At 41.6% G+C, this 22,953-nt stretch overlaps 1 protein-coding gene across 1 annotated transcript in view; it reads right to left on the minus strand.

The window, feature by feature from the left end:
• The window catches only part of SSBP1 (single stranded DNA binding protein 1), a 25,267-nt gene continuing 2,314 nt past the window's right edge, over nt 1-22,953 (minus strand). Inside the window, exons 4-7 of the mRNA XM_078859224.1 lie at nt 18,912-19,055; nt 2,774-2,861; nt 1,144-1,232; nt 1-870 (exon numbers count right to left, since the gene is read on the minus strand). Of these exons, the coding sequence (XP_078715350.1) occupies nt 797-870; nt 1,144-1,232; nt 2,774-2,861; nt 18,912-19,055 (395 nt within the window). The 3' untranslated portion in view covers nt 1-796. The remainder of the gene's footprint in view (nt 871-1,143; nt 1,233-2,773; nt 2,862-18,911; nt 19,056-22,953) is intronic.

Here is a 22,953-nt window from a genome sequence, read left to right on the forward strand (position 1 = left end):
TTATTTTTCACAACCGACCGGTTGCATGTTTATTTAAAAAAACAAGAACCTTATTTGACACACGAAGAATCTGCACAACATGTTGTTTTTTTCCAAAACAAAAAAAGGTTATTCATCACGGAGAGTATGACTTCACATGAGTGCCATTTCAATTACACCGACAACGAAATGAACGCGCGCAAAACAACAAGACAAAAACGAACAGAAAATGTAAATACAACAGAAATCAAGTGCTCGCGCGAGCAATGCACGTTTGAAGTAAGCAGGCGCGCGGATTGTCGCGATCGCGAGTTTTGCGCGAGTTGGGTGTGCTACTATCAGGACTATAAACACTTTTGTGGAAATTAGAAAATTTCGAAATGTTGAAGCGCTAATGTGCTTCTCTCCGTGCGGAACACTTCCACCCTATTTTCCACCGGCTCGGCAGACCCTTTTTTAAACGCAACAGACGTAGGCGGAGTGAATTTTGCAATGTCTTGGAAGACAATATCTGCTGACGTGTCCATGGTTCCAAAACCCCAGTTTTGAAGGTTAAATACCACACTTAATCCCACACATCCAGCGTTTTGGGTGTACCAATCAACAGATATAATCCGAAGCATATTGGCTCATTTGCGTGCAAAAGGAAGAGATTGGGAAATTTCACAACCTCTCAGTGTGGGTGCAGCGGGTGTCCGTTCACTGGCCAAACTCTATAGAAGGTGGCATGACTTAACTTCTGCAATCCTCCGGTCCCTCCCAACCCACCACACATCCACTGTCACACCACCCATCACGAGCATCTGATGATCAGTGCTCACAGCTGCATGTCCTCGAGCTCAGCTTTTCGTCCATCGTCTCTTTCAGGGTCACTCAAGAAAATGATTTGCTCTGCGGACGGAGGGTTAAGACAGACAAACGGGGTTACGCTGATGCACGCTGGGTTTTTTTTACAGAAATATTTACATCCCTTTTGTCAATCCACTGCTGGATGAAGGCCTTCTCATGCCAAGCTGGATAGTGCTTGGATGGTGAGCATAGTTCAGTAAAACAATGTATTTTGATGCACATCCCTGCTGGCCAAAACTTAGCTGCATGGAGATGTCCGAGTGTGAAGAGCACCTGCTGTGATATATAATGCACCTGCTATGATAAATAATGCACCTGCTATGATGCTGGTGGCACTCCTCTTGACGTTGTTCTTGTCTGTGTACTCGCCGTACTCCAGTCGTCCTTCCACATAGACACGAGCCCTGAGCAGATATGAATGAAATACATTAATCCATCCATTTATTCATTCATTCATCCATACATGTACACATTCAACCAGCCTCTCCACACATGACAATATGTACCATCCATTGCGCAAGTAAAATATTTAACAGCCTCGCAACGTCAACGACACCCTCGTATAAGTTTGCAAATAAGTCAAACAAGAAACAGCAAATGCAAGATGAGAATAGGGGTGTGCTGCCATGCTGTCATGCATTATGGACATACTACCTTGCAGAAATTAAGAAATGTAAATGAACGCGTGTGCTGATAGCAAGGGCCTATTCAGTATAGCAAGACACAATACACTACGATGGCAGGGCAAAAGCATGCTGCCTGGCTGCATTTGCCATATCCACTTGCCAATAAAAACTAAAATATGACTTCAATGAAAATCCTATGCAATACGAAAATAAAACAAAAATTTACTTTTTTTCCCTCAGCCTTTACAAACATCATCAACTGATAAAGTTGGTGTTGCCATCACAACGGACTCTATGATGATTATATTATATGTACCGAGCCATGAATCCATTCTGTAAGCAGCCCATTCAAACATTACTGTTTCTACATTTGACTCCAATTTAAACAGACTCACAGATATATTTTTGACTTTCGAAGGGCACGCCTAATACTGAATATCTGCTAAAATGAAACTGCTCAAGTTGAACCCAAGCACTGCTGTCAGAAAAGTCCCTTAATTTCGATGGGCATATCTGTTCAATACAAATTGGGGCTCTTCATGATGCTTAGTCACATAATGATCAAATGAGACCAGTTTGTAATCAGAAAGGGTGACCTGGGATGACCTTTGTATGTTTTTTTGATGTGCTGGGGTGTCCCCACCCCCCAACCCTGATGAGGAAGGACCGAAGACCATTTCGAAAAAAAATTCCATGTAAATTTAGAATTTCCGGACAGCAGTTGGTACGAAATGATTGTAAAACCACCAAGGCACTCTGTCAAGGTTATCAGACTTTTATAAACGTAACTATTTGCATTTCGGCATTCACTCGTAAACACGGAGTTTATAATTGGATAATTTTCATGAAAATGCTGATGTACTCTTCACAGCAGCTGAACTCTTCACACAGATAAGATCAATATGCAAATAAAAAAGTGGGTGGAAAACTCGTTGGCTTGACCCGTGAGCTAATGCTGTGAATTTACAATGCACATCGATGTGAAACTTCCTAAAATGTATTTAAACATTGCAGTTTTGAATAGGAATGTATAGAATCCAAAGGCACTTAAATTGTGCTTTTTTTTTTATTAAGAACTGTGTGGAGTGGTATTGATCGCCGCTTGTGGCACAGGCTGACCAATGTGGTGAAGTATGGCCAAAAAACTACTACGATCTGCATTTCTCTCATCCAGTGCTGAACTGATGGGCGGTTGCACATATATAGTTTGTATATTCCATAAAGTGAATACCCTGCATATAAACCACGAACAATGAACTGCAAAGAACCCGCTGGGTTCCAGCGGACTCAAACCCCAGCTTCTTTGAGGGGCAACTCACCCCTTCTTGACGTACTGGAATGCAACCTCCCTCAGGCCGGGTTTGAACACGGACACGCGGTGCCAAGTCGTTTTCTGGGCGAGATCTCCTGAGAGGGAAAGACACACACATGGGGGTGAGACCGCACGTTATCGCCTATTCACGTAAGTAGACCTACCTTCCTTACCCACGGCTTAATTTCTGACCGAATAATTTTTGGGTTTCTGTAGGCTGGAGTCGGCACGTGACTAATAGTCACAGCAATAACGAGAGGTATGTTGGATGTGGTGTATTGGGAGCGGAAATATTTATCGGGTTTGCTGACTCGCACACATCCCGGCTGAAATGAAGGTTCGGTTACACGCAACGGTTTTGCGCTGAGACAGCAAAGCAACCCCAGCCACATGTGCGACCTTTACATTTTCTGGCATTACAGCCTTTATCTTCTGCTTTCACATCCTGATCACTTTTTAAATCCTTTATATTAAGTTCGCTTGCTTGCTTAGGACCGTGCAAATCTTTCGGTCGTTTTTTAACCCACTTCCCGTGATCCAATTGAGCTGACATTTTGCACACATACTCGTTGTGCGTGACAATGCATTTTCGTGAAAAAAATTTTCCTAAATTTTACACTGTTTAGGGAATTTTATTTTATTTAATTACCAATTGTTTAATGCTGCCAGACAATCATCTGACCCATAGGTGGCAGCCATCTCAAGCCAGAGGACGAGAGGACTCTAGCCGCCCCGATGCCACGCATATAAAGGATTTATAGTGAAAAACTTTGTTTTTACGGGTTAATTTTTTACAGACTAAAGTCCACTAAATATCTGAGCATGAGACAAAAATTCGCCAGACTTCACTTCACAACGCTGTCCCATGAAACGCTGTTCGCTGCTCCCTTGACAATCCCCAGACCGTTTTGCGCGCCTGTGACGTCACTTTTAAGCAAGGGTCATCAAATGTTGCCAATACCACTCCACAACCTTTCAGCAGAAGATCTGTAATTATTTTACCATAATACAGAACAAAGGGTGCAGGTTAACCTCAAAATGACCCCGTTTAGACTGTGAGCTCACAAAGGAGCGTAATAGAGCTAAACAATGGGTTTGACGTAAAACTCCGGGAAACGTAAGGACAACACAGTAACTGGAGCACTCATATGCACTCCCGTAGAGCATGGGTTTTACCCACGCCTGAACAGGTGGAAGCGTTAGCAACGCACAAACCACTCTAACACTCGCAGTGACGCGCACTCACTTGGTTTCGCTCAAAGAAGATCGAGGCACAGTTACTCGACGTGTGCGACAAAATAACACAAACTACCGTCCGATGAAAGCACCAAGGTTACTGTTGTGAGTACAGTATCACATTTCACGACCACTTTATATCCCAGAAAGTGATTTTGTATGAAACTCAAGTACTTGAGCCCACGATACAAAAACTGAATTAAAGGCACACTCTTGCTTTCTGATTTGCTTCAGGAATTCACAATCCATTTAAAAACAGAGCCCCACAGAATTACACATCATTTTCACGAACACACACCGAGGGAAAAGTGGCATTTGTGATTTGCATCGGTTATTTGTACTGTATGTCCAGGCACTGGGAGGAAAGTATAGCTCTCTACTTACAGATATCCCTTCAGAGATTAGTGATGCATCGATTAAAATTGATTAATATGGCTCACGATTGATACGTGCATTAGAATCAGGAGTTTGAGACATTTTTTATTTGTATAATCATAATCGGCAGCAGCCACGACTTATCCACTACTCGATACAAATCCTCCCCAAGCCTTTGCCATCTCTCACGGTATTGCGATGCATATACATCATAAAAAAAAGTTATCTATCAAGGGCTTTCATTGCTCCGTCTGCATGGGGTCATGTTGTCGTGGGCTTGCTCTCACCAAATAAATGGGGTAAAAATTGACTTGGAGAATTACAGGCCCATCATCTTTATTTAACCATTCTGGTAGCACAACCATTCTTGAATAGCATCAGAAACAAATTTGTGACCAATCTTCAAGGGGGGTGAATCATTACAGGCCTATAATTAGAATATATTAGAGTTTTTAAAAAATGCTAGCCTAATAGGAGAGAAGCACTGAACATCAAAAGCAATGTGCCAGTAAGTAAATAAACTGACTCAGTGAGTAAATACATATATTATGCATTTTTAGAACGTTCCCACGTTAAAAACGCAGCCTTGTGCCATGGACCACACCAAGAGTCAACCATGAAACAAAGTTCACACACATTACAAACCAATCACACAAAACATTGTTTAACAGCGGTGCACTCCTGTAAACCAGCAGTTTGGCCACAAAGGATGGTGGGTCACATACAGGTGAAATGCAACGTGGCTAGGAGATGAAAGCAGAGCAAGTGTGCAGAGCTTTGAGTGTTAACCTTGTGTGCATGGTGGTTTTTCTGTGGGTACTCTGGTTTCCTCCCACAAAGTAAAACACTCTTCAAAGTGGACTTGGTCAAACATCCCAATGCAGGACCCTCAACATTTTTTTCTTCAGATTCAGTTAAGATTTCCTGGAGAAATAAAATTACAATATAATTCTATGCATTAGCGTGAGTCTATAAATTGTATTACAATACATTCCTACGCTCGCAATGTCTTAAATGAGGAACCGGTATTATTTCGTAAACATCAGCACTGGGGATACAAATGCAGTCGGGCATAATCCTGGAAATCAAGAAATGTTCCAAAGGCCTGTTAAAAGCTTTATGGAGGATTTTTTGTCTCGTTTTTTGTTGTCGGCATACAAAGATTAATCCATCTATTAAAACATATGGCAATGCTCACGATTGAAGCATCAACAATTGTATAGAAGACTGTCTATTTATGATTTATGCAATTCTGTACTGGTTAATGTTGTTGTTTTTAGCTATGCTGTGTATTCACTTTGTGACCCAGGTTCCAAATTGATTTTTTTCTAGTTTCAACGATCTCTCACCTGATTTTAAACGTTTTCCTAACAGAAGGTAGGCAGGCAGATACAAAAACAAGACAGTATGAACTAGACATACAATGCAGATAAGACAAACGAGATAAAAACAAATCAATGCTTGCATTGAACTGTTACCGAGAATCACTGCAATTTATAAAATCCCAAGGATGGATCAGTCATTGCAAAAGCGTGAAATTTCGGATTATTTTAATCAGCTACAGTCAACTGATTTGACTGCCTTGACTTAGCAGGAATACAGGAGCTCATGTGGAAAATATGAATAGAATAAACATTGTGTATTTTCATCCCGTGACAAATGATTTGTATGGCTTCGCGATGAAGCCGCTCATGTCCTTATACTTTCGGAGGCAAAATCAGTGGAAAAACGAACAGCCCGGAAGATCCCGCATTTGAGGCTTCGCAGCGACTGGAGCATTATTTTAAAAGGGCACATTAATTTTGCTTGGAACAAGTGAAGCGCGTGAATGATCCTGCGAATCATCTTACAAGTAATCCACAGAGCTAGTCATATCCTTGTGCCCACGCTGTCGCCCCACTGGAACTCATCCATCAAGCAAGCACACCCGGACATGCACAGAGTTAGCCTCCCCACTCTCACACATTGTTTTTTTAACCTCGCTACATTCATAATTATCACGGTCTCATAATAATAACCATACTACTATTAAACATAATCTCTGCCTCGAGTTTCCTGGTTGGCTGGGTTTCTTTGCAACCAAATAATAACTCTGTAAGAATAGATTTTGCCCTTTTTTATGGCAACAAAACAGGTGTTAAGATGTTAAAACACCAAACTGAAACCTTTTACAAGGAATCATGTCTGCATGAACCACAATACTTGTGGTCAGAATGCAAAAAACACTCTGATAATATATGCATTGTCCTTGAAACTGATTGGTCCACACCAGAAACAGCTTTCTTTTGAGCCTCGTCTCAAACGGTGTTCGACCAGAGGACGCCAAAAGGCGTACAGCTCAAAGAGATTTTTTTTTGGTTTGGCTGCTGCAGCTCCTTACTATTAAAATTCCTTCCCTTTATTACTGCTAACCCTACTTCCTCCCTTTGTTGCTGCTAATCCTGCATAATGCACGGGCATAATATGACTTTGAGACCCCCCCACCTCCTACGCATTCCACAAGTAGTGACTAATCCCATATCTGCATTTTCCATAAATATGCAAAATTCCTCTGTTGATATGCAAATTCCTTTGTCAAGGCGCCCTTCCTCCTCTAATCCAGCTTAAATATACACTGCCAAGCTTGGTGGTGTTCATTCAGACGCTGTTTTTCCGACAGACCTGTTCTTCATCTGAGGACGGCTGCTTGCGTTGTGGCCAAAACGTCGTGAGAATTGTATTTAATGTTTTATTTTTATTATTTTATTATTTCCCTTCTACGTGACATTACTGAAAGAACCAAGAAGATGAGCTCAAAGAGAATCAATTGAAATTGAGAATAATTCAAATAATTTCAATCTCTGTGATAGCTCTAGGCTCAGCGCAGCCTGGAAGCGTATTATTAAGTAATACACAACACATTGCAAATCCTTACAGGTGAGTCACATGCTAAGTGGCCGATTACTGATTTATTACATATTTGCATACACCCCCACCTCTGATCTCGAATCCTGATGGGGTTCAACAATGATGACGTCATCCTGCACGATTTAAGACCGAAAGCTTCACTATTCTGGCAAATCGCCCGAAGATGCTGGATGTAATTTCCAGCGAAACGTCGTACTCAAATTGTAAATGTTGTGGATCCACTCTTCAACACACCGGTGGGCTAAAGTAGTGAACTATTTGTCTTTTGTCAACGTGACACATTTTTTACTGATTGGCCGTGTCGGGTGGTGGAGGGTTGCGACACATTTAGCAATAACGCGATCTAACCCAAAAACCTTTTATGAATAATACTGGTCGCGAAAGCCTACATGCTAAAATAACTCTGTTGTTGGTGGCTGCGAGCCGTTGCCACCTGAACCAGCTGGGTAACTGGATAAACAGAATTTTCCAGGTAACAAATACATATTGGTTGAAACAGCGGAATAAGTTCGGAAGACATAATAAGACGGCTTCACCAATGAGGTGGGAGTAATAAATATAGAATTGACACTTCATTTTAATTTTCTCCAACGTTTCACAATTTGTGCTCCAATTAATGTAATTATTTTGCAAGACTATTAAAATCCTAGAAAATATAAAAACTCAAAATACGTCTCATTTTATTTCATAAAAAAAGTGGATCACTTTTAGTGCTTTGAGTACGAGATTGTGAGTAGAGTATGAAAATGACAGCTGTCACTTACTTTCTATTATATATTTACAGCCCTTTGTAAATATACTGATGAAGGCCTGCCCATATCGTGTCGGTCATAGGGGATATTTGACCATAACTTTGCCACGCCGGTCAGTGTGGGTTGGTGACGGGAAGGCCCAAGTGCAGTTCAGACCTAACTTGCCATCTATGTTATTGATGGCCGTTAAATTAAACTCAGGTCGCCAGGCGAATAGCATAGAGCACTCAAAACTGCACCACCACTCCTCCCTAATGCCTTTAAAATCTATAAAATAGGTTAACAATTCACAAAATGGTCCGTACGCTAGACAATCCATTACCCTAAACGTTAGCATGCTATGTATTTTTCCGTGATAAGGCAGTGTAATGACAAAAGAGCGGAGGTTTTTTGTTTCATTTGTACTTTAGCAGGACTTTTCATTATTTGCCAATAGCGGTGTGTTCACACCCTTCTTAGCTCTAACGTTACACATTTTATTTGACCACTTGAAATCTCTCAAACACTGCTCCCATCATGCACGCTCATGGTCTCTAGCACGACGCAGGAAGGAAGCCCATCCCATGTCAGATTTAAAAGGAATGAATCTACGTTTATTTTCAAACACTGAAATTAAACATGGCGCACAAAAGCGCAACGTGCACTTTTCGATTTGTATATGTATGTTAAATGCTACCTTATACAAACATAATCGTGATAGAATTAAAGTAAAAAAATATATATTCAACGAACATCTTAAAATGATCTATATTGACACAAGCGTACTTGATACACATTTACATAGTATTCGCCAATGCAGCAAAAGTTACCACCTGCTCGTGCGGCACAAATATTTGTACTTTTATATGCCACAAAGGCACTATCACAATCATTGTGGAACAGCCAAGCCCTAAAGACAACTCTCTACTAGCAAATTCTTTGTACATAATGCTGAGAACTTGCATTGCTCTTCTATTTTGTGCTGACATTTCAATCGACCCGCAGGCACCACCCCACCTACACCGCCTTTGCCCCCCTACCCCCTCCCATCCCAAGGGTCTACCACCAACCCACCAATGTATTTGTCCCCTCCAATGCACACCTATAAAAAACGCACACCCTGCGCTTTGAATTGTAGAGACATTGCGTAAGCCCCAACTTAAAGGTCTGTCCAGTGTAACCTGAAAATCCTGCTTTTAGTCCATGAGCCCAGACCAGATATTTCACTTGTCTCTACCACTTGAGGTGGCATAACTTTAGTGTTTCCAATTTCTTTATGTGGCCAATAACAGTGAATTGTGTGGTAACCATTTGAAATGAGTGGGGTTATAAAGTAATTCACTGTTATTTGCTGTGGAAATCCATCGGTACGGCTAATATTTTGCTACCTTTCGTGATACCAATTTCTAATCTGGCCCATGGACTCTTTGTGTCAGTTTGCAAACACGTAAAGCTTTGATTTCACAACAAGCATTTGCAGCTCATCCCAGCCGTCAACTCCTTGGGGGTCAATGGTTGGTTTAAACATTGCTGCTCCGCGTGTTACGATTAAATATTGTTGTGCATGAATCAGGTCGTGTGCGTGCGGTGGGGTAAAGTGTGGATATTAACATATCTTCTGAGAGATCTGACAGGAATACAGGGTGACCCAAAAAAAACGGGCCCCGTGTACACTTTATGTGATATCTCCTTTATTTATTCACCGATTGCCCTTATTTTACAGGACATGGCAGAATCAACGACCGTGAGTACACCAAGACCCCAGTGGGAGCTGGGACAAAGAATACACTGTGTTAAATTTTACTACAAGACAGGCTCGTTTAAGAAAACCCAGGACAGTTTCATGCGTCAGTTCGAATGTGAAAAGGCTCCATCCAAAAGCAGAATTCAGAACTGGGTGGCCCACTTCGAGAAGTATGGGACCGTGGAGAACCTCAACGCTGCCAGTGAGAACCGTCCAAGCCACTCGGGACGTCCCAAGAAGCGAACAGCCGAGCTGGTCGAAAGTGTGAGAGAGTCTCTCCAGCAGAGTCCGAAACGCTCTGTGCGTAAGCGAAGTCAGTCCCTCGGTATGTCCCGTGAGACTTGCAGGAGAGTGCTGGTGAACGATATCAGGGCTTACCCATACAAAATACAGACGCTGCAGACCCTTACAGCCTCAGACAAGAAGCAGAGGAGCGCTATGGCAGTCAAGATGCTCGAGAAGATCGAGGAGACACCAAGTTTCCTTAACCTCCTTTGGACCTCAGATGAAGCCCACTTCCATCTTGACGGAAAGGCGAACTCCAAGACAAATGTCTTCTGGGGGTCCTCCAGACCCAATGAAGTAGCCACCAAGCCCTTGCACTCTCCTAAGTGCACGGTGTGGGCTGCAATCTCGGCCAGAGGCATCATCGGACCAATCTTCATCGAAGAATCTGGCGCAGCAGTGACAGTCACCAAGGAGCGGTATGTGGAGGTCCTCAAAACCTTCAAGAGTGAGCTCCAGACCCTCTACCCGTCGCTCATGAGCAAGTTCTGGTTCCAGCAAGACGGAGCAAGTTCTCACACCTCAAACCTGTCCCGAGATTGGCTGAAAGAGAACTTCGGAGGCCGAGTGATCAGTCTCAAGACTGATTTTGAGTGGGCACCCCATAGCCCGGACCTAAGCCCCCCAGATTTTTTTCTTTGGGGCTATCTTAAGGACAGAGTCTACGCAGGGAAACCCAGAACCATCACGGAACTCAAGGAAACCATCAGGGAGGAGATGAGAGCCATTACCAATTCAGTCTGTAAGAACGTCATGGACAACTTCGTGCTGCGCCTCAAGAAATGCACGGAGCTAAATGGAGGCCATCTAGAGCACATGCTGTAGAACGGAGAAAAAAAGGCCAAAGACCCTAGTGTTTTGATTTGATGTTTTGAATATAATAAACTAGTTATGACCAAAGTTTCATTTCATTCGGACAAAACACTAAGAAACGGGGCCTAATTAGAGTTGGGGCCCGTTTTTTTTGGGTCACCCTGTAGAAGAGGCAAAAAATACCCTAGAGGGAGCTCTCTAGAACTCCCTCGAGTGGAGACCCTTCTGCAATCAAAGGTTTGCGTTTATTGTAAAACTATAATGTACACAACGGTTTGGATAATTACCATTATGTATCATGGGCCCTCCTCCTTTGCCAGTACCAAAATATGAGAAGAGGTTTTCCCCTTTTTTCTGGCAACAAAACAGGTGTTAAGATGTTAAAACACCAAACTGAAACCTTTTACAAGGAATATTGTCTGCATTAACCACAATACTTGTGGTCAGAATGCAAACAAAAAACACTTTGATAATATATGCATTGTCTTTGAAACAGATTGGTCCACACCAGAGACAGCTTTCTTTTGAGCCTAGTCTCAAACGCCAAAAGGCGTACACTCGTATAAAATATCTCCGTGCTCACAAAAGTTACGTCACCCACTGCCTCATGATACCACATCACGATTAGTATGGTGGGCTAAGTACGGTGCGAAAGAAGTTCAACATAGAAACATATTATTTACATTACTTCCAGTGTTTAATTCAATCCCAAACAAAAAAATCAATTCGGATCAGCCAACATTTCGTATTGATGCCTAATTATGAGATTTTTCTGAATAATCAGAAAGTAGGGAACATATCCCCAGCACCAGGGATGTAACAATGCATCGATTCACCAAATAATACCGACTGTAAAGCCCACAATATTGCATCAAATTGCATTAAAAAAAAAAGTTTTTCAATTCATGTACGTTGGGCACAACCGGTTCATGTCCCCTGGAGCCACTTGAGGTGCTATAAATTGGCAAAAAAAGTATCCACTCTTAAATGGAATCGTGACCTCGAATGTAGACAATTCATGAAAGCGCCTGGGTTGGGGGACATGTGCATCATTCCACACATAGAAGATGTGCACCAAATATTCAAATGTCATGGAGGCGAATAACATTTGATTACGAGCACGTGACAAGTAAAATAAAGCAGATGTAAAGTAGGCATAGAAAAAACATGTTTAACTGAAACGTGTACACAGGGACACTGCCGCTGCTATGCTGGAATAACTTTGCAGGTGCGTGTTCATTGTGCACGCGCGTATGTATGTGTATAAGCCTGGGGTAGCAGTTTTGCAGTGGTTAGCTCATTACTACAAACCCAGCAACCTGCGCTCGATTCCTGCCTACGACAATTAAAAGTGGTTAATATTTGAACCGGTCTTGGGCCTCTCCTAGGTCAACTCAGTCTCAAGCGGAGTACCAGGTGTGGCGTGTAAACACCAGCACTGGGGAAACAAAGATGGCGCGGCGTGGTGTTGGCCACCCACCGCCTTCGTGTGTCATGCCGACCTTGATAGGTGCTTGCTAACAGCAACTTCCCCAATAGTTTCTTAAAGGCTATACGAGGGATCTTTGTCTTTGTCTATCGCTCAGAGAGGACATCAAGCGATGTAGAGGGGAAATCCACATCCGTGTCCTGCTCTTGTACCTCCGCCAAGTGCTTGTTCAGGCAACACACAGCGATAAAAGGGTGCGTAGGGCAGCAGGGTAGGTAGTGAGGTAAAATAAAACCGCAGGGACCACCAACACATTACCTCCTCCCTCTCGCCAGGACACGGATCGCAGCATTCCATTCATGCGTTGTAGGATTTTTGTAAGCTGGCCGATATCCGGGACACAGCTCGTACCCTTTGTATGAAACTGAGTGTAACTAAGCTTGTTAATGTTAGACCAGTTCAACCTGAGTGGGCACAATATCACAAGATTTTAGAAACTAAACAGGATGGTGCCTGGTCAGTAGGAGTGGATTGATTCGGCCCACCCGGCCATTCAATAAATTGTCGCGATTAATCAATCTGAATTGTTTGACCATACTTCACCATGCTACGCAGAGTTGCTCAAGGATGTGGCTGAGGACTGGTCCAGACATCACACACCACTGATGTTAGCCATGGTGTGGGAATCGGACTCAGACCACAGGGTCCACGGTGGAATACGTGAACCGCCACTCCACAGCTCCACTGCCACTTTCAATTAAGGTAGATAGATAGATATCGACATTCTTAAGTGAAGGCATTCGTTCACATGTTTGATTACCGTACAAAAGACACTATTAGTTTAATGTTTAATTAGGTTCTTAACCTTTACTGCAGCCTTGCACCCCCTTGGTTTTCAATCGTTAAAAATGTTAGGTTAATAAATACATAGGTTTGATGAAACACAGTTGTTGTACTTACGTGCCCATGCTTAATTTGTGTTTCGATGATTTGCCCTCTAAAGAAATATGGCATATCTCGCACCCCCAAGGAGTGCATGCAGCCCAGGTTAATAACCACTGTTTTAATGATTTAATCACATCACCCCCACGATTACATTCAAGCTTTTAAACTTATTTTTTTCCAAACGACTTGTAGTTTCTCATTTGTAATAAATACATTTTTTTACAGGTACAAGTTGATGCATGTATCGTAAAATAAAAAAAACACACCTATTTTAATCTACAAACTGATATATTGTTACATAGCCACAGGACTCACATCATTCTTACTCACTCCTAAGAAGCAAAAAAAAATTTAAACATAAAATATACGCCTGGCAGGCTACTTACAGCTCACAATACAGACATCATATCGATTTACTGTAGAGATTTCACTCGTTCTTAGGAGACTGACAGACAAGCCATTGGTATTCTTGAGGTGACTGGGAGGGTCAGAGGTCATAGAACTGTGCTGGCACGACTGAGGCCCTTATCTGAAACTGGGTTTTTAGCCACCTGTGATAAAACTGGCTTCCCATGTGTAACAACCCTGGTCACCAATGGTACACAAAATATCATAATAAATGTAGTTTTGCACTTAACTTGAAAAAAATATCACTCTGAGTATTGTAATATTGATATAACTGTCAGGTGACAAATACTAGTCACACAGCAGTGATAAAGCACAACCCCACTTTGTAAACAGAAAAAAAAGACCACTGTGATGCACCTCTTCCACAGCCAGTCTCAAGACAGATGAAGGCGCACTGCTCCGTATTATTTCTGAATGTATTCTCACAATTGGGATTCATTTGGTCAGAAAAAAACGGAAAGCTTAAAAAATAGTTCCTGTTGAATGAAGGTTGACTTGCTGGAGTGGCCGGTCTTTGAGGTCTACTCGCTAAACAAGTTGGGCTGACGTCCCAACAGCTCCAACATTCGTGTTGCCATTGTGAAACACGCGCCACTGGTAATGAATGAAAATGTCAATGCATAAGGCATTTATTTGTCTTCTATGCAGGCGGCACGGTGGTGGGGGGAGGTGAATAGGAACGCAAGAACAGGAAACGGTGGCGGCAGGAGACACTGATTCACATCTGGCATATTGCTGGTGCCCAGGTTGTCCGAGCAACAGGATTATAGCCGATTGCGTCAATTTCACCTCACCATCACGGAAAGTCAATTACCGGCGCTCGTACAAGCGCCGTCACTGATCCCAGAAATCCAACCCAGCTGTCCAAGGCGTGACGCGTCCGTTTCTCCGCTGCCACAATTCATGATCTTCCATCGAAGATTAATAGGGACTCTTAAGTTCACCGCTACAAAACCCATTTGATTTGTTTGACGCAGAAGGTTGCTAAACTGATCAGTACTCAGTGCACCGACGCAGCTCTCCATTCTGGCAAAACAAGGCATTTTGTTGAAATCCTCAGTCAAAATGCGTCTTAAAGGTTAAGTCACTCAACACCTCTGCTGTTGTTCCCATTGTCTGGGATTCCCTTCCCTCTGCCATCTGTGCTGTGGACTCACTGCTCCTGTCCCCATCTAGGCTCAAAACCTTTCTCTTTCACTTTGCATATGAATGACTGTATCCTCCACATTGAGTGCCATCATTTGCACCTTACCTTTCAAAAATATAATCTGTTTTTAGTGATTGCCTGTGATGCACATGTTCCAGTACTTTGTATATACATTTGCATTTAGACATTATATATATCTAAATTGATAATTCAAGAACTTACCAAAGCATAGAGGCTAAATAATCATGTGACACATTTTGTAAGATCAAGACTGTGCCATTGTCCTAAAAATATTTAAAAAATTGGAAATAATCTACAAAATGTAATTTTAAAAAACACATTATCAGACAGATGTCGCTTGCATTAAACCAAAATATAACCGTCTCTACGGGAACCCATCGCTCCCGTAAAAAAATTACTTGGCGAGCTCCCACGGACAAATACACTACACTCAATTAAATTTATATTCACAACAGCCACTTAATCCATTGACATCCACCACTGACATGCTGTGCATTTCAGAAGCCCTGTAAGGCTTAATGGATTTGCACACCTCATAATTGTTTTTGACTTTTCCTGGGCAATGGGGAACTTGCTAATGATCTACGATAACTGCCTTCCTATCAGACAACTGCCAGCTCCCCCACTCCTCTTCCCTGGGTGCACTGACGCACGCATCTCTTGTTTGCAGCTCCACACGCACAAGATATCTAAGCACATTCTGGTCGCAACATTAAACCCACAGCTTTTGTCACACAACCCGTGACGTTTATCATTAAATGGCATGTAACGATGCATGGATTAAAGCCATTTTTTTCACTCCCGATACGTGCGTCAAAACTGTGCGCATGAGAGTTAATTCTTTATGGTTCACGTAGATGATACGCTAATTATATATATTTTTTATACATTAAGGATAATGGAACAAGCCAGATGCTGAAGTAAATGAGACCGAACAAACAATACAGGCAGAAAATACGAGCCAGATTACAAACAAGACAGACAACACACAAACGAGTTGACATTACAAACAAGACGGACAATACTAATGTAACACAAAGTATACACTAGAGAGACAGTAAAAACAAGACAGTACCAATGAGATAAAAAAATAAGAAAACATTGAATCGAATCACGAACCCAAACATGACAATTCATATAATTTCTGGCGTAGTAAATCGTTACATGCCTGATGACAATACTCAGATGACAAATTCATCTGTCTCAACAGAGGTTATTAAAAAAAAAATCACCATTACTTTATTTCGCATACATGCATGTATATTATATCATCATAACCATGACCTACCCACTGCTGGATGAAGGCCACCCCTAGCTGTCACCACGGTTTTGCGATGCAACAAACCATGAAGGGGTCCTGCCCATGAGCTGATTAATCCCATTCATTTCTATTAAACAAGTAGAGAAATATTCTAGCCTGCCAATGTTCTCAGGAAATTAAGAGAGAAATAAATGTCAGCCAGGGTGCCAGCGTGACCGCAGCCGTCACACTTCGGTTGCCAAGGGACGGGGACCCATAGCGCCGGGCACACAGTATACTCCACGCTGCAGTTCATCACCAGCAGTTACAGCGGCACACTGATTTCTGCGGCAACTGCCCTAGACCCTGCGTGTGCGTCATACCCAGTGATATATTTACTGCATTAAAGATCCGAGTTGAGCGTTATTCCCTGAACCCAGTGACATTCCTTACAGGGAAGCCTTCAACGAGATTTCAATCACTTAACAACGAAGATTGAAAGCTTTATCCATTAGCCCTGTCTGTCGGTCTCATCTATCTATCCATAGCAGGAGGGCATAATAACTCTCATAAAGATGATGCAATATGAACCAAACTTAAGTATAAAGTTCTCCTGCTATTAGGGTATCATATTATTAAAAAACAGCCATATTGAAAAAATAGGGTGCTCCAAACTCAGGAGACAGAGACCAGAGCAAAAAGAACTACGTGCAAGTATGCAAAAACATAATTTTTTCTGATTGATCACTTCCGACAACAAAGGCATATTGGAAACATTTTTGTAATGCATGCATATGTGATTGTTTTCCTTACTTGTCTTAAAGGGCATGAATCCTAAAAGCCGTTGATATTTTCTAAATTCTCAATTTATAAATTTTTCATCCCAGTACAAAGTTTGGTATAAAATGGCTCAGAAGCTATTTATATCTCCGTTGTCACGATATTTGTAACACAAGAATGACAGGTGCCTCCCCACTCTATATTACACGTGAACGCAGTCCTCGTACAATGAAGAACGTCCAAAATTATATGGGATTCACAATTCGGTGAGCCGTCAACTAAACACTGACCAAACATGCAAATTGTTTCACTTTTAAAAATATTAACAGTAATCGGTTCGTCTCGTCACTATGTTTGTACTGCAGTCTTGGCAGCACTCTGACACAGTGGCACACATGGCTAAATGTTTTTTTTTGTCGGAGAGAGAGAAAATTGTTTCCATTGTTATACGAAGTCACTCATTCAGGGAAACAAAATGGACTGCATTTAAATTAAGGTTCAATTGTATAATTTAAATCTACCTCCAATTGTATGTGTATACAACATTTCTAAAGTGGTATATGACATATAGCGGCCATCTAAAATGTGTGGAGGGAAGTCCCCCTCCACCTCGAACCCTTTAGTTAGGCCTCTGCTCTGGTGCATCACTTTTGTACAATAGTTTTCTTTTGGACAGACCGGCTGACACCATGCAACAATTCTCATGGCCTCTCCCCCCCACTCCAGCAATGTAATGCACTTTGGCAATTAACAATTGAATAATTTTTATTTTCTTACTGTGCAGTAAACGCTAAAACCTCTCATGGCTACAAGGATAATGCAAACCCATTACATACCAAACACGCAAAAAATTACCATCAATTACTTAATTCTTAATTGAATGCATGCATTGTGAGCTTAAAATCGAATGTAATTGATGCTTCATTACATCCCTAATAGGAACATGGAAATGTCGCTACTGGTGACTCACAACCAAAAATAAAGGTAAGTATTTTCCAATCATACGATCCAGCAATGGGGCACTTTACATTTACTCAAATAATGAAATTTCAAATGCAACAACATCCAATCACATCTCAAGACTTAGAATTTTCACCTGCAACAAACATGTATTATTTTTGTAATCTAGATTCACTGTTTACGCTACAGCTAAATCGTAAAGAATTTGTATTCTGATCTCTTACAACCAATACATTGCTCCTAACAGAAAACCGATGCTGTTTCGGCCTTCGAGGTCTCTGGGTTGAGTCAACAATGGTGTCCTCCTCAATGTTGCGGTACTTTGTTCTGACAGCTCAGGCACTTGGAAACAAACGCTACAGGTTTAAGAACAGTACACATTTTTTGAGTTGCGTTTTTTTTTGCCGCTCCCTAACAACTCACAAAAGCCCCACAAAAAATGTGGGCACTCAGGAAGGACTGACCTACCTCTCTAGGTGACCTTTTCTGCTGGGCTAACCTCACTTGTCTCCATACAAAGGCAAAGGTCAATTTTGTTGATGAACGCGACCGACGGTAATGGAGTGGTGACACGAAATGACCCTAACTTATAATCAAGGGCCATTTACTGCATCATCATATTAATCTATGTGTGTGGGAGAATGATGTAACCCTCTGTCATTGATTATATGAACTGTCGTGATTCAGAATTTTAAAAAATAGCACTGATTTCCCTCTGCTATCCCCATAGTCTGAAAATCCCTTTTCCCAACGATTTATACTATTGACTCTTTGCCCCTGTTTAAGTTGACTCTAGAATTTCCTTTTTTCCTCCTGATTGTCTCACAATGTGAAATAAATATACAAAATGTTCTGTACAGGGTGTTGAGATGTTGTCACAGTCGACGTAATATAAATATTAATTGCACTGTTATGATTCAGGGTAAAGATTGAATCAATAACTGATCATTCCTTGTCTAATTTTTATGAGGTCTTGTTTATTTTCCGCATTATTTATGGATCATTTGTACATTTCAGTTTGCTCCATTAGCCCAAAATACCAGTACCCTCAAAGGGTAGGGAGACCATCCTCCAGTAGTGGAATGACAAAAGGGCTGTAGATGTACACAACTCAATAAAGTCACCTGTATCAGTGTTGCTCGCCACTTCCTGGCCCTTCCACACCTCGTTGGTTGCCATGGAGAAGATGGTAACGGGGAAACGGCCTTCGGCTTGACGCACCATCGAGTCCTGGCCCACGCGGCCCAGCAGCTGCACTCGATTCAGGGCTAAATTCGACATCATAAGCAGCGTCAGAGAGAGGGGGGGAAGAATAAGAGCAAGAACCGTTAGTCGGTCATCTCGTAATTATGACTCAAGCAAAGAACATTTGGGTGGGTGAGTGGCGCAGTGGAGGGGTGAAGCAGTGGCACAGCGGTTTGTGAACTGCGTAATGCACCCGGGCAAACTGAGCTCGATGCCCAGCCATGGTTAGTAGGTGGCAAATCATATCTGAAATGATCCTGGGAACCCCCATGCTCCCCTTCACCAACCCACACTGACCATTATGATAGAGTATGCTTAAATAACCCGCATGACCAATGACCAACACAGCATTAGAGCTTCATCCAAGAGTGGATTGACAGTGGGCTGTACATGATGATTATAATTCTGAGAGCACAATCTGTTTCCAATGCAAAAGCAGACACGGCAACAGTAGAATGCTTGCGATATAATAAAACGCCAATAACAACCATTAGATTGTTTTGCAATTTTACAGTGGAACATTCTAACACAAACAAATAATGTGAGTTATAAACTAGGTAAGGCGAAAGGCAGCGACTGAAATCATTTACATTCAGAACATAACCAAACAGCACGGTAATGTAAGCATTCATGAAACTGCTAAAAACTTGAATAATACTGCCTGAAAAATCTTGGGTTCAAATCTGAGTTGCAGCTGCCTATAATAAAAATCAGGCTGGCGGTCCAATGCTTGTCACCAATCACTGCACAAAAAAATCCCGTTATGTGAAATGTAGTGTTTAAAATAACTTTGCATCTTCCAATAACGAAGACTAAAAAATGTTGATGTGATTATCACGTGACAAAACACCTCTAGCGAATGGCACGCAAGAGGTGCACCACCTCGTGTGAATTGTAGGGGACTCAAAGGAACCCAGAATCCGTTCTGCAACATCATATTCCCAAGGCCGTTCTGTAGCCTGGGATGACAATTTGCAACGAGTATGGATAACATGGCATAGTTGAGTAACCTCAGAAGTAGGATATTGCCTTGCTTTCTGTGACTTCTCTGAATGCAAACGACTTTGTTATTGACGTGGCAACGAGAACAAAACTGGAATATAATTTTTAAAAAAATCAAATACCATGATTAAACATATAAGCAGCGTAATATCATGAAGCTTTGCACACACGCGTAATGGCTTATCGCACCATCGTTCACGGGCTCCCGCCAAGCTCAACCTGCTGTTACTAATGTGCAGGCAGGCACACCATCTTCGGTTTCGTGTGAATTATAAAATACCAGATGGCATTCATAAAGGGAGGCTGCCGTGCAATAAGAGTCGAAACAAAATTACGGGCATTACCTGTAATTACTAAATTACAAGATTGTACCACGCCACATGAAATGCTCAATGGAAACAGGCGACCCTTTTCTGAGATGACCTCCTCTGAAAATAAATGACTGGCCCTCAGCAATGCTGTGTAATATAATGATTGAGGTTTAGATTTATCGATGTGCATGGTTATCAAATACAAAGAAAGTAGGCGTGCACGATTCAACTCCCCCCCGCCCGTCCCAAATTTGGTTTCATTATGATTCTATTCAAGAATTGATTGAATTTCTCTTTTCATTTGTTTTGTATTCTCAAATTTATCTGGTTTACAGTTTTGCTTTCATTACGTGGCTTATATATATAAAAAAGCATTATGTTTAACGAAACAATGTATGGACATTGGCATATAATTTCACAATGTCGTTAGCAATGTACGAACATTAAGCTCATTTTTTAAATTGCACCACTTTGTCTATAATAATTACATGGACAAACCACATAAAATTGTCTACCCATTGACGCAAACTCAATTAAAGGTGTTCACTAAGGTGACAATAGACAAAGACTTGCTATTGTGTAGTGCTTGAAGCATGACTCATTACACCACAAGTGTGCACAGATTTCACATGGCCACAGCAAATAAAACCACTATTGTGTACCGCTAGCGTACCATAATTGTAGAAGACACACTTGTTGTTTTTTCACAAATTATATTCCAATTGTGCTTTGAGTGTCATGTCAGGAGACGAATACATGTCCATTGTGAACTTTTGTAGCTAGAAGTGCTCCACTGTGTCAGACAACAGCCTTGGATGATGGCGCGACAAAACTACTTCAGACGTCACAAAGATCCTTTTCAGTCACACGAGGACCCCACCATGTATATACATTTCAAATATTTTCTAGGCATCCAATAAAACTAAATATGCTCAAATGTATTTAAATATTTGATGGTTGTCGAATTTAGTTTGGATTTTTAAGTCATTGGTAAAAGCTGGCTCCATTTGAGAACCCAGTTTGACCATGGGTGGCTGAAATCCAGTTTTAAACACACATTCTCAAAGGCCCTGGCTTTGTATCTCTAGCTCCTGTTCCACCCGGCCACTTCTTAGTTTCAGACATCAGATTATACAAGTAAAGACAGTTTTACAAATTCAAGGGGCACTTAGCACGTTTGTGTGAAATTCCAATTGGAAGGTGTTTTGGGGCAAAAGTCCAAATACATTGAACTCAACTGGACAATTTATTTTCACACATGCCTTATATTCGTTGGTCACATAGCAAAAACTCACTTAGATGGCAAAGTTGTGTCAAGATGTGGTATTTTTTTTACCAAACCACATCCAAGGGCCCAAGCGGAGAGGTACTGAGCCTCACACTGAATGCCAATAAAAAGGGGGTAATAATTCAACCCCACCCTAGCGATGCCATTAATTTTTGCAATTCACAGCAGGGTAAGTACTGGATGGTCAAACAACCCCCAAAACCGGAACTGACATTAGCACAGGAAGTGCTTCATCCAGCATTGGATTGCTAACTGAACATTCCTATTACTCTATTATTGTAGTCATCGAATTATTCATAAAGCTAGCAATAATTGTAATAATTGGAGTCATGATTCAATGAAAGAATCGTTTATTGCCTTGTTTAGTCTCATTTGAATGTGCCTTGTTGATTGCTGTTGTTTGTATAGTTTGTTCACTCAAGTTGTGAATGTAACATTCACATATCACTAGCCTATGATTTGTGTAATCTGTGAATAGATTTTTACATGCAAGATTCAACAGATTTATCGTAAGCTTCGATTTCAATTACCAAAAACCATGCATTGTGTACCCCTAGTTTTTAGTTGCCTGGTGTAAAAGCACTGCCACCTTATGGAAGTCAGATAACATTGCACAAAATTACAACCATTACACTCAGCTGTAGACAATTTCTTCGAATGTGAGCGGCGGGGAAGTGGGGACCCAGGGTAAGGGAGAAATAGCACCAGGCTAGGGGGGCTACTTTACCCGGCTGACCGAGTTGGATGAACCGTCGGTCAGCGCTGTGGGAAGAGCCCGTTAGCCTGGAAGGCGTAGGGATTTCCCAGTACCCTTTTCCCTGGGGAGAATTAGCTTAGCCAGTAACTTGTGTTAGGCCTTCCCAAAAGCTAGGCGAAATCCCTTTATAGTTCGTTTGGCGTCAGCCCCGACAAACTCTGCCTTCGTGTCGTGTTTCACACCTCAACACATGTAAAAAAATAAGTAGTGTCGTTTGTAAAAGTTTATTATTACATCCGAGGTTTAACATATCTCAAGTGACCTAGGAATCGGGAAAATTAACTAGGTGGAAAAATTAAATTAGCCGAGGTAGAAACGGGATTGATCAGGAGAGCCATCAGCAATGACTAAGCTTCTAATAAGTACAATAAATAACTCAAGTTTATTTGAGTAACTTCCTGAATCATTGGTAAAGGCCAGTACTGCCGTCATGTGCTGCGATTCATGATATTTTTTACAGCAGTGTCACGATTACAACTGTCTGAGCTTGGATGGAATCTCATGAGTGGATTAAACGTAAAGTTTGTATAATCGTGAAACCTGTTCATGAGGAGGACGTTGTT

Source organism: Lampetra fluviatilis, chromosome 8, assembly GCF_964198595.1.
Source record: "Lampetra fluviatilis chromosome 8, kcLamFluv1.1, whole genome shotgun sequence".
NCBI classification, from domain to species: domain Eukaryota; kingdom Metazoa; phylum Chordata; class Hyperoartia; order Petromyzontiformes; family Petromyzontidae; genus Lampetra; species Lampetra fluviatilis.